At 38.3% G+C, this 16,081-nt stretch overlaps 3 protein-coding genes across 3 annotated transcripts; 2 read left to right on the forward strand and 1 right to left on the reverse strand.

Moving 5' to 3' along the window:
- The first annotated feature begins 674 nt into the window (after window positions 1-674).
- On the forward strand, window positions 675-2,246 carry LOC109183982. The gene is made up of 2 exons (XM_019334010.1): window positions 675-1,695; window positions 2,016-2,246. The coding sequence occupies exons 1-2, from the start codon at window positions 759-761 to the stop codon at window positions 2,051-2,053; spliced, it is 975 nt and encodes a 324-aa protein (XP_019189555.1). The 5' UTR covers window positions 675-758; the 3' UTR covers window positions 2,054-2,246.
- A 4,525-nt stretch (window positions 2,247-6,771) lies between these two features.
- LOC109183990 (arp2/3 complex-activating protein rickA-like) lies at window positions 6,772-7,827 on the forward strand. The gene is made up of 4 exons (XM_019334016.1): window positions 6,772-6,836; window positions 6,915-7,100; window positions 7,333-7,465; window positions 7,605-7,827. Exons 1-4 carry the CDS (start codon window positions 6,772-6,774, stop codon window positions 7,800-7,802), a joined length of 582 nt encoding a protein of 193 aa, XP_019189561.1. The 3' UTR covers window positions 7,803-7,827.
- Window positions 7,828-12,550: 4,723 nt separating this feature from the next.
- On the reverse strand, window positions 12,551-13,336 carry LOC109183991 (uncharacterized mitochondrial protein AtMg00810-like). Its single transcript, XM_019334018.1, has 2 exons — window positions 12,997-13,336; window positions 12,551-12,909 (listed from the first exon to the last, which is right to left on the reverse strand). Exons 1-2 carry the CDS (start codon window positions 13,334-13,336, stop codon window positions 12,551-12,553), a joined length of 699 nt encoding a protein of 232 aa, XP_019189563.1.
- Between the last annotated feature and the right edge of the window lie 2,745 nt (window positions 13,337-16,081).

Below are 16,081 nucleotides of genomic sequence, written 5' to 3' on the forward strand. Positions count from 1 at the left end.
ATTACATCATAATTCCGGGAGTGTTCCACCGGGTCTCATTACATCACAACATTTCCGGGAGTGTTCCACCAGGTCTCATTATTTCATAACATTTTAGTATATTACATCATAGCACACATGTGTCATAATATTTCAAAATGTAGTTTGAGAAATAGGGGATACGGGATAGGCATATGGGATAACAAGTTTAATCAAAATAATGTGGATCACATGCAATGACTCATACTCAAGGGGTCCTTGTAACTTCAACTCACAAAGTGTAGAACAATATTTGCTATATTAATTATGTATATATTTAGTTATATTATTTCCATATTATTAATGTAGCTTTTTAGGTAAATAGCCTAATTACATGCATTTCTACCTTTTCTATTATTTTTTACCGTTAGAATGCAGTTGTATATATGCCATGTAATCCTTACTACACTGCAAGTTAATATACACCATTAATATATTTTTTTCTCCTTCTTCATGTATTCTTGCGTACATAACATGGTATCAGAAGGTTTTTATTTTTCAAAGCTTATTCATCTTTGTTGATTTCTTTTGGCACTTCATTCTAGTCTCTAAAGATGGCTACAACACCTACAGATGAATCTACCATCAACACTAGTGGTTCTGCCATTCAGTAGCAACCCGTCATCGTCCCTTTCGACGCTGAAAATCCATATTATCTCCACTCTTCTGATGGCACGGGCACCACGCTCGTTAGCAATGTTCTCACCGGCATTGATAACTACAATCCGTGGGCACGGGCGATGACAATGGCCCTTAAAGGGCGCAACAAATTTTGTTTTGTTGACGGATCCCTTCCCATGCCAGATGCTGTCCATCCCAATCACGCTCGTTGGCATCGGGTGAACAACATGGTGATGTCATGGATCCTCAATTCAATACACTCATCACTGGCTAACACTGTCCTATATGCCACCGACGCTGCCTCCTCTTGGATAGATTTACAAGAACGATTTTCTACCGCGAATGGACCTCGCATCTATGAACTTGAAAAGCGTATAGCAACCTTTTCCCAGCGTGATGCATCCATAGCAGATTATCATAATCATTTGAGTGCGCTTTGGGACGAATTAAACCTGTTGGATCCTCCACCTAAATGTTCATGCTCTGCTCGCAAGGAATACATTGCACAAACGGAGCGTCGCCGACTGATGCAATTTCTCATGGGCCTTCGAGACACTTTCGCTCAACCACGGAGCCAACTGTTGCTTAATGGTAAGCTTCTTACAGTTAAAAATGCTTACTCATTATTGCTTCAAGATGAATCACAACGTGTACAGAGCGAAAGTTACGGACATCCAGTGGATCATTCAGCTCTTCAAGCAGCCTGGATTGATATTGATACACCAGCCCCGTTGCAATCTCATATATCCTCCATGCCTCAATTTACTGCCGCTGCCAACCAATCTTCTACAAACAGGATGCATGCATCATCCTCCCCATCTCGTCCGGGTAACAATCGAGCACGACCACAGTGTGCTCATTGTGGGACACTTGGTCATACGCAACAAGTTTGCTACAAACTTCACGGGTATCCTCCCGGGCACAAATTCTACAAAAAAGAAAATACTAATAGTCAACCTATGACGGCCCAGTCAACCTCACCTATTCCTTCCGAATCACTTCAACAATTAATCCGATTGCTACAAGAGGTAAAGGAGCCTAAAGCAAACCTCGTTGGTAAGTCTCTAGCCTTAACTTCTATTTTCAATATTTCAAATGAATGGGTTATTGACACAGGTGCTACTGATCATGTTTGTTTCAATCTCTCTATTTTTACTGAGTTGCCTAAATATAATAATATTGTGAAAAATATATCTGTTCCTACTGGTAATGCAATTCCTGTATGTGGTATTGGACATGCTCGTATATCCCCGAATATTAATTTGATTGATGTTTTATATGTCCCTACATTTAAATTTAACTTGCTATCTGTGCAAAAATTGGCAAAAGATTCAAATTGCACTGTCATTTTCTTTCCTAATTATTGCGTGTTTCAGGACCTTTCAACGAAGATGGAGATTGGTCGGGGCCATGAACGCAATGACTTATATTTCTTTAGTGATGCACCGCAATCCACTGCATTAACCACCATCACTCCTAATACATGGCATTCTCGTTTTGGTCACCCATCTCATTCAGTTTTTAAACATTTAATTTCTACACTAGGTTGTTCTGATTTTAAAGATCCTTGTGATATTTGTCATATGTCCAAACAAACACACTTATCTTTTCCTATCAGTCATACTTCAACTACTGCTTGTTTTGATTTAATTCATGCTGACATTTGGGGTAAGTATTCTATTCCTACCCGGACTGGACATCATTATTTTTTAACTATCGTTGATGATTATTCTAGAGCTACTTGGATTTTTATGATGAAATACAAATCTGATGTTTTTTTGTTGCTTATTCGTTTCTTAGCATATGTTAAGAATCATTTTAATACATTCGTTAAAACTTTCCGTTCTGATAATGGTTCTGAGTTCACAAAAATTGATTTTCAAAATATCTTACTTCAATATGGAATTTTGCAACAATTCAGTTGTCCTAGCACACCCCAACAAAATGGAGTTGTTGAACGCAAGCACTGCCATCTTCTCAATGTGGCACGTGCTCTGAGCTTTCAAGCAAGACTGCCCCTTAAATTTTGGGGCGATTGTGTTTTAACTGCTACTTATCTTATCAATCGTACCCCTACCCCAGTCTTGCAAAATAAAACTCCTTTTGAAGTCCTTTTTGGACATTCCCCTGATTTTACTACCTTACGTGCTTTTGGTTGCCTATGTTATGCATCTACCATACAAAATCACCCTAATAAGTTTGATCCTAGAGCAAAATGTTGCATTTTCATTGGTTATCCTCAAGGTCAAAAGGCCTATAGGCTATATGACCTTAACTCTAATAAAGTTTTTGTGAGTCGAGATGTTGTTTTTTATGAGAATATTTTTCCTTTTAAATATGAACCTACTTTAGCTACGCAAGCAACTCTCAACCCTATATTGCCACTACCTATACCACCCATTGAAGCACAAACCACAAATATGCCTGTTGTTCTAGAAACACCTTTTCCTGAAAGCAATCATTCCATAACTAACTCACCCATACATGCACAACCGTGCTCCAATTCTCCACCACCACCACCACCAAACTCCCTTCGACGATCTCAAAGGCAACATAAACCTCCCAGTTACCTTTCTAGCTACATATGCAATGTGTCTACAACTCCACAATATCCCATTTCTCATTTTCTTGACTCTAAAGCATACAATCCCAATCACATTTGCTTTATCAACAATATCACCAAAGAATCTGAACCATCATCTTTCTCTGCTGCACAAACCGACCCTAAGTGGAAAAAAGCTATGCAAGAAGAAATACATGCTCTAGAAGCTAACAATACTTGGTCATTAACAACTCTACCTCCTGGTAAGTCCGCTATTGGATGTCGATGGGTTTACCGTATCAAATACAAACCTGATGGTTCTGTTGAGCGATACAAAGCCCGATTGGTAGCAAAAGGATACTCTCAACTAGAAGGATTTGATTTCACCGATGTCTTTGCTCCTGTCACAAAGCTTGTCACAGTCCGTACAGTTCTTAGCATCGCAGCCGTACGAGGATGGGCTACTCATCAACTTGACGTCTCTAATGATTTCCTTCACGGAACACTTCATGAAGAAGTCTATATGCAAGTCCCTCCAGGTTTTAGGCGAAAGGGGGAGAATCGGGTTTGTCGTCTCCACAAATCTCTTTATGGGCTCAAACAAGCATCACGGTCATGGTTCACGACTTTTTCCACATCCCTCACCAACGCTGGTTTTGTACAATCTAAAGCAGATTATTCCATGTTCACTTACAAACGTGAAAAATTTCTAACTATTTTGCTTGTTTATGTTGATGATATTGTTATCACAGGTAATGATCCAACCATCATTACTATCCTCAAGCAGTACCTAGCGCATCAATTTCAACTAAAGGACTTGGGATCATTGAAGTATTTCCTTGGGATAGAAGTTGCACGTTCCTCTGCTGGAATTTTTTTAAATCAAAGGAAATATGCCCTTGAAATTCTCTCAGATACAGGAATGTTGGCTTGTAAACCCGCCTCAACTCCTATAGAGGTTAGTCACCAACTCACTCCTAACACAGGCGAACTTCTTGCAGACCCTTCCGCATATAGACGACTCGTTGGTCGCCTGCTATACCTCATAGTCACTCGGCCAGACATCACTTATGCAGTTAATCTCCTTTCGCAATTCATGTCTGCACCCCGTGACATGCATTGGCAAGCCGCGCTTAGGGTCGTACGTTATCTCAAAAATTCACCAGATCTTGGCATTCTTTTATCTACACATAGTTCTTTAAAGTTACATGCCTATTGTGATGCTGATTGGGCTTCATGTCCAACCACACGACGCTCAACTACGGGATACTGCACTTTTCTAGGAACAAGTCCCCTATCTTGGCGAACAAAGAAGCAAACAACAGTATCACGATCCTCTGCTGAATCTGAATATCGTGTCATGGCCTATGCAGCTAGTGAAATCACTTGGCTTCAATTACTCCTATCAAAATTAGATATACCAGTTCATCCTGCACAATTGCATTGTGACAATCAAGCGTCTCTCCACATTGCCAATAACCCAGTCTTTCATGAAAGGACTAAACATGTGGAAATCGACTGTCATTTCGTACGAGAGAAAATTAATGACGGCACACTACGCACTACTTTCGTTCCATCTAATCAACAACTAGCCGACATATTTACGAAGAGCCTCTTTCCTCAACCGTTCGATGCCATCACTTCCAAGCTCATGTACCACCCTTGAGCTTGAGGGGGAGTGTAGAAGAATATTTGCTATATTAATTATGTATATATTTAGTTATATTATTTCCATATTATTAATGTAGCTTTTTAGGTAAATAGCCTAATAACATGCATTTCTATCTTTTCTATTATTTTTTACCGTTAGAATGTAGTTGTATATATGCCATGTAATCCTTACTACACTGCAAGTTAATATACACCATTAATATTTTTTTTCTCCTTCTTCATGTATTTTTGCGTACATAACACAAAGATACAACTTACTTCATACTATTCAACACTTAATACAATCTTGGGTCACATCCATCAACATCAAGGTTGGTTCAAACAACAAATAAATCGATACATCACTCTTTTTTTGGTAAAATTATTTTTGGTCAAGTATCACGCAACACATATTACTTTAGAACAACTCCCCGAGTCCCACGGATTATGAAAACCCGCAAAACCCAAATGGCCGGACCCGCGGCAGTGTACACTGCCGCAGGGGCTCCTAAGCCGTGCGGGCTGGGCGACGGGTTATGCGAGACCCGCCGCGCCAACCGCACGACTTGGGCGAAGTGGCAGGCCGCAAGGGGCCTGCCACCCAACGTGCCATCGGGCACGCAGCCCTGCCGGCGGGTCTCCCGGGACTCACGGTAGAGCCTGCATGCCTTTGAGGAGGGGCGAGGCAGTAGCCTCGTCTATCTCTGTTTCCTTCTTCCTTTGGGCATTTTGCCCACATCCAGACCTGATGCAATACCCCAAACACCATTTCATAGCATACTATCCACAATACAACATTATTCAACACATTCCACACATCAAACACAAGATTAATATCATTTCCAAAGCTCACGCATCGTCAACAACAACACATACACATTTTTCATATTAATGCAGGAATATAATATGGTTTGAATGTCCATGGGTTATATCTCAAGCTTGAAGCTTCCAAAAGCTAGGATCCCTCCCTAGACCTCAACATTGATTGTTTCCTCCACCTCACTATTGTTGCCTCCTTGCTTTCTTAGTTCTCAGGAGATGGAATGGAAATGAGTGAAGTGTGGAGTGATGAGGGATTGAAGGCAACCAATAAAATAGTAAGTTTATAGATATACCTAGGGCATAAAGCCCTAGGTCATGAATCAGCCACATTCACGCCAAAGTGGAGGGTATTTGGGGAAATTGGGTTTTGAGCTTTGAGTTATAATTTTGGGCCAAAAGTTGGGTCAAATTAGGATTACAATACAATATAGTAAATATAGAAATAGGATAGGTTTATTTTGAGATCCAATTTTGAAAGAAAACTTGGCTATCATGTTCACAAGTTTCTCTTAGATTGACTTTTGGGTTGACTTTTGAATGAAAGAATATTTTTCTCAAATTGAGTTTTGGAAACTAAGGTATATGTATAGACTTATTTATTCACCATAAGGGTTTTTGAATAAATACTTTATTTATAAAAGGTACTAGTCAACTTAGGAACAAAATATTGGGAAGAGATTTTGACTAGTTATTTATAAAAGAGTTAATTCCAGCAATGGTCCTCCAACTATTGCGATTTTTCAAAATTGGTCATCGACTTTTAATTTGGACAAAAAAGATACTTGACTTTTCAGATTTATTCCAACAATGGTCCTTTCGTCAAACATCAGTTAAAGTGCTGTTCAGTAGAGGGGTAATGTAATCATTTCCTTAATTTCTTTCTTCTTCCTCTTTACCCCCACTCCACCCACTCCATACATCTTCTTTCTCGACCCTTTTTGTGGTCATATAATGTATTCATTTACTAACTAAACCAGTACAAGCTATTTGTAAGTTTCAAAAAGTCTATGTTAGTCAGGTAATAAATTTTAGGGAATGTGCTATGCAGGTCCTTGAACTAGAGAGTAGAGAGTACTAATGTTAAAGCAATCTACAGAAGAGCTCAAGAATATATGCACATGGCTGATTTTTATCTGGCTGAGTTTGATATCAAGAAAGCTCTTGAAATTGATCCTGACAACAGGTATTGTATAATTGTTTCCCCCTCTTACTACTCTGTTAGCCATGATATGAATCTGATTATTTTTCCCGTTTGGTAAAGGAAGGTGAAACTTGAATATAAGGTTTTCAAAGAAAAGGTAAAAGAATACAATAAGAAGGATGCCAAATTCTACGGAAACATGTTTGCCAAGTTGAACAAGCTAGAACCATTCAGTTCAAATGTAAGCATTATGTCCTTGGCTTATGTGGGTTTACCTCTGTTAAGTAAATTTGCTAAGATTCTTAGGTTGAATTGAGTCCTCATCTTTGTTGTCTAGCAGAAACTGTCTTCCCAGGAGGCAGAAGCCATTGACAGCAATGAAGATTCTTAGGTTGAATTGATGACCTAGAACTCCAGCAGGAAGGAAGAGTGTGTATAATTTCCTTCTTGGTTTCTTCCCAATCCTCCGTTCATTGCCTGCAGGGCACAGTCGTACAGGCCACCGCGAACCAGAGGCCATTGCCGCTGCTGACTGAAGTGAACCAGTGACCGCAGTGTCCCAGCGTACCAGACCACCGCCTCCGTCCACCGTGAACCAGCAACCAGAGCTCCATAGACTGCCGCGCCGCAGCCCCTCTCTCAGACTCCCACCCGGTCAGCCACTCAGCAAGGTTTTTTTTCATAGACATTTATACTAGTTTTTTGACTAGTTAAAATTAATAATGATGAATTAGATATGAAAATATGTCTTATAAATTGCATTTGTATGAGTCACATATTCATGCCTTTTAATTAGATCTGGTTGCGCAGAGACATAGAACTCCTCCGCTTCCGCCACCGCCGCCGCCGCCGCCTTCCTTCTTTGGCTGGGCAAAGCTTATGGTATTTGGGTCTGAGCAAATGGGAGCTGAGGCGGTTCACGTCCGCCTGTCGCACCGGCTTCAAGAAGAACTCCTCCGCCCCTTCCTCCAAACATCGGTTGATCCTGGCCGGAACATCCTCGGATGATATGGAACAAGAAGGGGAAGAGGAAACAAAGGAAGATGATGGGGACACGGGTGAAGTGCCCCTGGCAAGAGTAAGAAGAAAAAAATTAAGGAAATGACTACACTACCCCTCTACTTAACGGCACCTTAACTAATGTTTGACGGAAGGACCATTGTTAGAATAAATCGGAAAGTCAAGTGTCTTTTTTGTCCAAATTTAAAGTCGATGACCAATTTTGGAAAATCGCAATAGTTGGAAGACCATTGCTGGAATTAACTCTTTATAAAATAGGCTTAATTTGGAAGAAAAATTTTCGAGTTGTTACATCGGCTCCATTTGTATCGGTGGCGAGAGCTTTGGCTCCACTTTGGTGGATAAGGTTGGATTGGTGTTTCGGATGGACTGGTGTAAAGGTTGGATATTGTATTACTATTTGGCTATTTGATATATAATTCATTGGCTATGTATTTATATACCACTGTAACTTGTTGATGTGAGAAATCTTGGAATTCTATCTTGTTTATGCTTTAGTATTGATCTCTTGAATCTATGTTGATATGAGCTTGTCTCCTTTATCTTTCTTGAAATGAGCCTAGTGCCCCTAAAATTGAGCTTTATTGATTGAGTATCTATCTTGGGAATTCTTCAGCTGAGTTCGTTGGTATGATATATATATATATATATATATATATATATATATATATATATATATATATATATATATATATATATATACTAGTTTTTTACGCGCATAGGATAATGCCCAATGCTTTTTTGTTAAATAAGTACTTTAAAGTATATTAAGGCAGGATTATATTGAAATTGTTCATGCATAGATAATTGAAGGTTGAATTTGCGTATTTAAATAGGTAATTATTCTCCCAAAGGTTGAGTCCCCAACCCCAAGGGCCCCCCACACTCCGACCCGACAGAGCATTGTGGGAAGTTGTAAATCACACGGTGACTCAATGGTTCAACAGACAGGGCCAAATGCTGATACGCACAAGGAATCTGCCCACTTTGGACATAATTCCCGCACTGCCGTCGCTGAGGTTCAAACCTTGGTCTCTTCTCCCAAATACTACCCACTAAACCATTGAGCTAAGCTCGTGCGAGTTGAATAGGTAATTCTAAGTTTACAAATGCAAGATAATATAGTCAAGATTGATTATAATTGTCAATAAAATAATTGTATAGGTATAGTTGAAACCAAATACGGGACATAAGGGAGAACAAATAAAAATTAGGGCATAAAATATTAAATATATACTAATATTGTTTGAGGAGATTCCGACATTAGGATTTGTGGTTAAGTTCTATTAATACTTTAATATTAGAATTAGATTAATAGTGTAGTTATAATTCTATATTAGACTTTAATATTAGAATTAGACTAACGATGAATTAACGGAAAAGTTAAATGGATAATCATATAATTAAGGATAAATTTAAAAATCTTAAAAGAAAAAAATTAAAACCTGAACAATATGAACCATTCATTTGATTTAATAATTTGGCCGGTCATTTTTTCTACCCAATGTTAATAATTAAATAAATTCGCTGATCAAATCCGCTAACGCTAACCGTTAACTGCTGATTGTCAAACAAGGACATTGCGAGGTAGTTCTCACTTTAATTTGTTGTGTGATTTGAATACTCTCTTTGTCACAAAATCTTTCAAGTAGTTAATATGGTTGGCTTTATTAATTATATTTTTTTTTTAATTTTTTCATGGTATTAATAAAATACTTGGTAAATAAATATATAGCATTATTTTGTATTATAACTTTGATATTTAATTAGAAAAATAGTGCACAAAAAAGATAATAGATAATGTAGTGAATATAATCAATTGATGAATTTGAATGTAAAAATTTTTACATTTGAGAAAAATTAAGACAATATAACTAATGGCATTCAAAAAAAAGACAATATAACTAATGAAAATATTTCTTTTAATTAATTTATTGATAATTAATAATTTTTTTTCACTGAATAAAGACATTGTAAGGACAATGTAGCGAATATAATCAATTAATAAATTTGAATATAAAGAATTTTTATATTGAAGAAAAATAAAGACAATATAACTAATAAAATTATTTCTCTTATTTAATTTATTGATAATGAATATTTTTTTTTTGAATAAAGGCATTGTGGACACATAATTCTAAATTAAAGAAATGCATATGTATTATTTTTTGTTGTAACTACTAAATTATTATTTATATAATTTAATAAGAGTAAAATAGAGTACTAATTATTCCAACTTTGATTGGGATGGGGTTTGAACCTAAGACTTTTTTTTTTTTTTTTTATTGAAATCAATGAGTAAGTTAACGGTGAACTAACGACAATTCTTAAAATTTTAACGAAATTAGTAACGATGTGTGGGTATTTTAGGAAATTTTAGTGTAAAATTTAAATCTGATCAATCTTTTAATCAATCTGAGCCATTCATTTGATTAAAATCTGTGACCGCCATTTTTTCTACCCATTATAGGCCTAACTCTCTTGGGCTATTATTAGTATAGTAGATATATATATATATATATATATATATATATATATATATATATATATATATATATATATATATATATATAGTCATACCGTTGCAAAACCTATTTGAATATAAAAGTATATGTACATAGCTTTACATGTTATAGTGGATTTACTTAGTATTATTTGCTAATTTTTCTAAAATGTTTTCAGGTTGGCTTAGAGATGTTTCCCGAGTGCGCGTTGTCTAGTATGGATGATATAGTTGATTGAGTAGAACCTAAATTGTTCTATAGTTAGTTGTATCGTACCTTGTAATTTGGATTTGAGTAGAAAACCTTTGTAGCCTGTGCGTTTAGGTTTATTATGGCCTAAATGTGGCATAACACCCCCGTTGAATTTGGTTTGCTTCCGCAGCGTTTTAATTATAGCTTAAGTTTTATTTAGATGTTTTTGCCTTAGTTTGCATTTTAGTTTAGGGGGTGTTACAGTATATGAGGATAATAAAGCTTGTGTTGCACAAATGAAAAATGTGTATGTTAAGGAATTTTTTGACAAAGCAAATATAACGTCAAAATTCGACCTACGTGAGCTCTAGAAGAGTCACGAGATTATTATACAAAATGTTCACTCTAGTGACAATCTTAATTAAGGATTGTACCATATCTTTTCTTACACTTATTTTTGAAAAATGTTTTCATATTATAACGTGTAGACTTTGAAGATTGTTATCTTTATGGGGAGTGACATTTACTTGAATCAATTTTGAAGATTGGGTCTTGAAGACCAACAACTGTACTCTTAGTTTCTTTGATTGAGTGTTGATATAATTTTCATAATTAAAGGTTTTTTAATGAGGCAGTTAGTGCAACACATGAATATACATATCTCATGTACTCTTTTCATCAACTAGTTTTTTTCCACTGAATTTTTCTAGTGAGGTTTTTTTAACGAGGCATGAGTATGGTATAGTAATGTAACAAGGGAAAAGTTACAAATAAATACTTAAATAGACAAACCCCAAAATCCTGAAGATTATGCCTTGAAGTTTTATGGTTGGTTTATAGTTGAACTCGTTTTCCCTTAGCTAAGTTTTTTCTCACTAGATTTTCTTAGCCTAAGGTTTTCAATAAGGCAAACCGTGCAACATATAATTTGACATACATCATGTAGTGTTTTCCTCGACTAGGTTTTTCCTACAATGTTTTCATTTTCTAGTGAGGTTTTAACGAGGCATGAGTGTAGTAAGATAATGGCCAATATGGAGTGTTGTAAATATATATTTTATGGCCATTATCCTATTTTCTTGGATCACGTATTCTATTTATTTACCCCATGTTGTATATGTATATATTTGCTGTTATCTAATCAGAATGTGGTTCTGGAGTTCTTGAGATCAACTTGATCTTCTTCTCCTTTTTTTCTCTATATGATCATAGCGTACGATCACACAAGATTCACACGAGTTGAGGATACATCCTAATTCACAACAATTTTCTAATTTTATTTTTAACTGAATAATTCTTATAGTGCTGGTATATATAAAACTTGTAATTCAAATCTTAAATTAGTTTAAATTTTTTACTGTTGATTGATGAGAATTTCAATTACTTAATATATTATACAAATATTTTGTTAGAATAAAATATGATACATATCTACTATACTAATAAGGCTAAGATTATCCCTGCAAACATGAAAAATGCAAATGTTGTTTTCAATTTTTTTTTTATTGCCATGTGGCTTGCAAATTTGCAAGCCAAGTTGCTTGTTGCAGCAAAAGCTGCCAGGCAGCGTACTTTTTATTTTTTTTTAAATTCTTTAAAATTTCGTTTATTATTATTTTAGTATTATATTTATAATATAATATTAAAGTGAGACCCATTTTTAAAAGGGTAAAAGAGATTTGCAAGGATGTAGAATAAATAGTGGAGAATTTGTAAATATGATGATGCGTGAGTGGGACCCATTTTAGCAAATGAGAGAAAATTACAGCGATAAAGATAACCTGAGCCAAAAGAATTTAGACCTATAATGGGTAAAAAAAAATGACCGTCAAATTATTAAAGCAAATGAATTTATCCTTAATTATATGATTTCAATAAGAAATGCCTTAGGTTTGAACGATGAGAATATAATTGTGTTGTATTCAATCGTAATGTCTGAGAGTACAGAGAGCAAATATATAGGTACTAGATAGAATCCTAGTCTAACACGAATAATATAGTACTAGTCTAATATGGATAACATAGTCCTAATACTCCCCCTCAAACACAAGGTTGGCTAGCCAAAACGTTGAGCTTGTCACGTAGAGAATTAAAACGGATAGATGAAAGAGACTTGGTGAAGATATCTGCTAGTTGATCCTTAGTTGAAATGAAGTGCACCTCCAACTCCTTTTTGGCTACTTTATCGCGAACAAAATGATAATCAATCCCAACGTGCTTCGTGTGGGCATGAAACACTGGATTGGCACATAGGTAAGTAGCTCCCAAATTATCACACCATAGTCGAGGAGGAGACGCAGGTGGGATGCCGATCTCGTGTAGCAGAGAAACAAACCATGTAACCTCAGGAGATACATCAACCAGACCTTTGTATTCTGCTTCAGTTGAAGAACGTGCCACTGTCCGTTGCTTTCGACAGACCCAAGATATAAGATTACTCCCCAAGAACACAGCAAAACCACTAGTAGACTTGCGATCATTCAGACCGCCAGCCCAGTTTGAGTCAGAATAGGCGTGAATATCCAACGATGCAGACCGAGAAATACGCAGACCAAAATGCAGGGTGCCTTTGATATATCGTAGGACTCTTTTAAGAGAGGCCCAGTCCGTAGTAGTAGGAGCATGCATATGTTGACACAATAGGTTAACAGCATAAGACAGATCAGGACGAGTTACCGTAAGATATTGGAGAGCATCAGCAAGACTTCTGTATTGTGTTGGATCGGCATAGGGAGTGGCAACATCGTCGGCGGTTTTCGCGATAGAGACATGCGTGACCACTGGCTTACAATCCACCATGCTAGCACGTTTGAGAATATCCTTCATGTATCGTTGTTGAGATAAAAGCATACCACCAGATAACGGGACATTTTCAATTCCCAAAAAGAAAGAAGGCACACCCATATCACGAACTTTAAACTCAAGTGCCAATTTATCAATAGAGCAGTAACAGGTCTGACTCAGACCCCATAATCAAAATGTCATCAACATACACCAAGAAATAAAGATGAACATAATCACGAGAATAGATTAAAAGAGACACATCAGTCTTTGAGGGCGCAAAGCCCACAGAGACTAGAAAATCATGTAACCTTGTGAACCATGCACGCGGAGCTTGTTTGAGACCGTAGAGAGATTTTTTAAGCAAACACACATGATCAGGTAATGACTGATCCTCATAACCAGGTTGCTGGCGCATGTAAACGGTCTCAGCTAGCTCTTCATTCAAAAAGGCATTGTGAATATCCAACTGGCGAATAGACCACCCACGCGATACGGCTAAAGATAAGAGAAGACGTACCGTAGTGTGTTTAACCATAAGACTAAATGTCTCAAAAAAGTACTCTCCAGCAACCTGATTAAAACTCTTGGCCACCAATCGTGCTTTATGACGTTCTATTGAACCGTCGGCCTTCCGTTTGGTTCTAAAAATCCACTTGCAACCAACAACATTCATACCTGGTTGAGAAGGAACAAGACGCCATGTATGATTATGATCCAAGGCATTGAACTCTGCGTCCATTGCATCACGCCACTCAGGAAACTTGACCGCCTGAGAGTAACAGGTAGGCTCAGACACCATGGTGGAAGTAGTGGTTAAGGCAACATGTTGATGCGGACCCGAGCTACGAGACGGTTCGCTCTCTCGATGCGGACTGCTCGTAACCAGCACCGTCATAATGGCCAAGAGCCAACACGGGCTCATCAACCTGCCGAGTGCCATCAACAAGAGTGGCCGAGACATCATTCCCTCGGCTCGTCACAACTAGTGCGGTGGCCCACGGTTTGGACCGTGGCTTAGGAACCTGTGAGGCAATAGGAGAAATAAAAGGAAACACAACGAATTGCACGTGGCGACAGATAAAGACCTTGTTAGTGTTAGTATCTAAACAACGATAGCCACGATAAGACGGGGGGTAACCCAGAAAGACACACGGAGATGAACGAAATTGTAGCTTATTTCGATTATATGGACGCAAAACAGGAAAGCACAAACAACCAAATACCCGCAAGTAAGAGTAGGATGGGGGAGAACTAACGATGCAAACGAAAGTGTGGTGACTCATCAGACAAATCACGAGTGGGAATTTTATTTATAAGATAGACAGCAGTCTCAAAGATAGACAGCAGTCTAAAAAGCATAGTCCCAGAAACCAGAAGGAACAGATGCTTGAGCCATTAAGGACAGTCCTGTCTCAACAACATGACGATGCCTGCGCTCCACCTATCCATTCTGTTCATGAGTATATGCACAAGACCGCCTGTGACGAATACCTAGAGAAGAAAGGGTGGAACCAAGCTTCTTATATTCTCCCCATAAATCAGATTGAAAAGAAATAATCTTGCGAGAAAAAGAACGTTCAACAAGTATCCAAACTTATCAAATATGCCATATAATTCAGATTTGGCACGCATCGGATAATACCATATATATCGTGTGTAATCATCCACAAACAACACAAAATATTTAAACCCATTCGTAGAAAGTAACGGCGCAGGGCCCTAAATATCAGAATATATTAATTCTAAAGGTTGTGTACTGGTAGTTTCAACACGAGATAATGGAAAACGAGATCACTATCCCAATTGACAAGAGGAACAAACATTGGGAAGATCTTTCGAATTAAATGTACTAACAGACGAAGACTCTAAAATTTTGCGTAAGACTCGAGAGTGCGGATGCCCCAACCGCATATGCCAAACGAAGGACGAGCGCGCAGCAACAAAAGCAGCTGGAGCAGGAGAAGACGCAGGCCAGGAATAGAGACCTCCGGACGCATGCCCTTTAAAAAGGACTTTCTTGGTCAAAGTGTCCTTCACAAAGAAACAAAGAGGGTGAAACTCAAAGAAATCATTATTATCTTTGGCAAAACGCTGAATAGATAATAATGAAGTAGAGAGACCAGGGACATGCAAAACATCACGCAATGTAAATGATCTAGAATTAGTGGCTAACGAAGCAGAACCAACATTAACAATATGCAAACATGTACCACTGCAGACTCGCAAAGTTTCCGGGCCATCATAACTTGTTGCGGAAGTCATCAAGGACGAATCAGGTGTAGCATGATTCGTAGCACCAATGTCTGGGAACCACTCATGTGGACCTGTGTAATCACCATTCTCACCAGAGACTGCCACATTCGCCTGAGGAGCCGGGGAGGTGGAGTAGCGATGCCAACACGAGAGAGCCCCGTGTCTTTGTTTGTTGCATATTTGGAACCGAGGACCTGTGCCCGCGCCATGCCCGCGCTCGCGACCGCGTCTGCCGCCGCCCGATCCTCGACCGCGATCGTGCTGCTGTGTCGCGTTGCCACAGCCACCGTGGCTAGGGGCCGTACCGCCTCGGCCACCGACCATTGCAACCGGCGGTACCCCGCCGTTTCCATCAGCAGCGCAAATCCACTCTTGTGACACAAAGAAATCCGCCACCTCTGCAAGCGGAACCTGCAGCACCCCGAGCTAGGGTTGCTACAAGCGGACGAAACTCATATCGCAAGCCACGGAAGACGTATAGGTTTTGGTCGTCTAATGTAACATCACGACTGGCAAGAGCCAAATCATCAACCA

Source organism: Ipomoea nil, unplaced genomic scaffold (assembly GCF_001879475.1).
Source record: "Ipomoea nil cultivar Tokyo-kokei standard unplaced genomic scaffold, Asagao_1.1 scaffold1237, whole genome shotgun sequence".
Taxonomy (NCBI): Eukaryota; Viridiplantae; Streptophyta; class Magnoliopsida; order Solanales; family Convolvulaceae; genus Ipomoea; species Ipomoea nil.

Coding starts and splice junctions, on each gene's coding strand:
- LOC109183982 (XM_019334010.1), top strand. CDS start 759: ATGACAATGGCCCTTAAAGGGCGCAACAAATTTTGTTTTGTTGACGGA. Junction 1,696..2,015: donor GCCTAAAGCAAACCTCGTTG/GTAAGTCTCTAG, acceptor TGCGTGTTTCAG/GACCTTTCAACGAAGATGGA.
- LOC109183990 (XM_019334016.1), top strand. CDS start 6,772: ATGGCTGATTTTTATCTGGCTGAGTTTGATATCAAGAAAGCTCTTGAA. Junction 6,837..6,914: donor GAAATTGATCCTGACAACAG/GTATTGTATAAT, acceptor CGTTTGGTAAAG/GAAGGTGAAACTTGAATATA. Junction 7,466..7,604: donor CCGGTCAGCCACTCAGCAAG/GTTTTTTTTCAT, acceptor CTGGTTGCGCAG/AGACATAGAACTCCTCCGCT.
- LOC109183991 (XM_019334018.1), bottom strand. CDS start 13,336: ATGAAGGATATTCTCAAACGTGCTAGCATGGTGGATTGTAAGCCAGTG. Junction 12,910..12,996: donor TGACTCAAACTGGGCTGGCG/GTCTGAATGATC, acceptor AGCAACGGACAG/TGGCACGTTCTTCAACTGAA.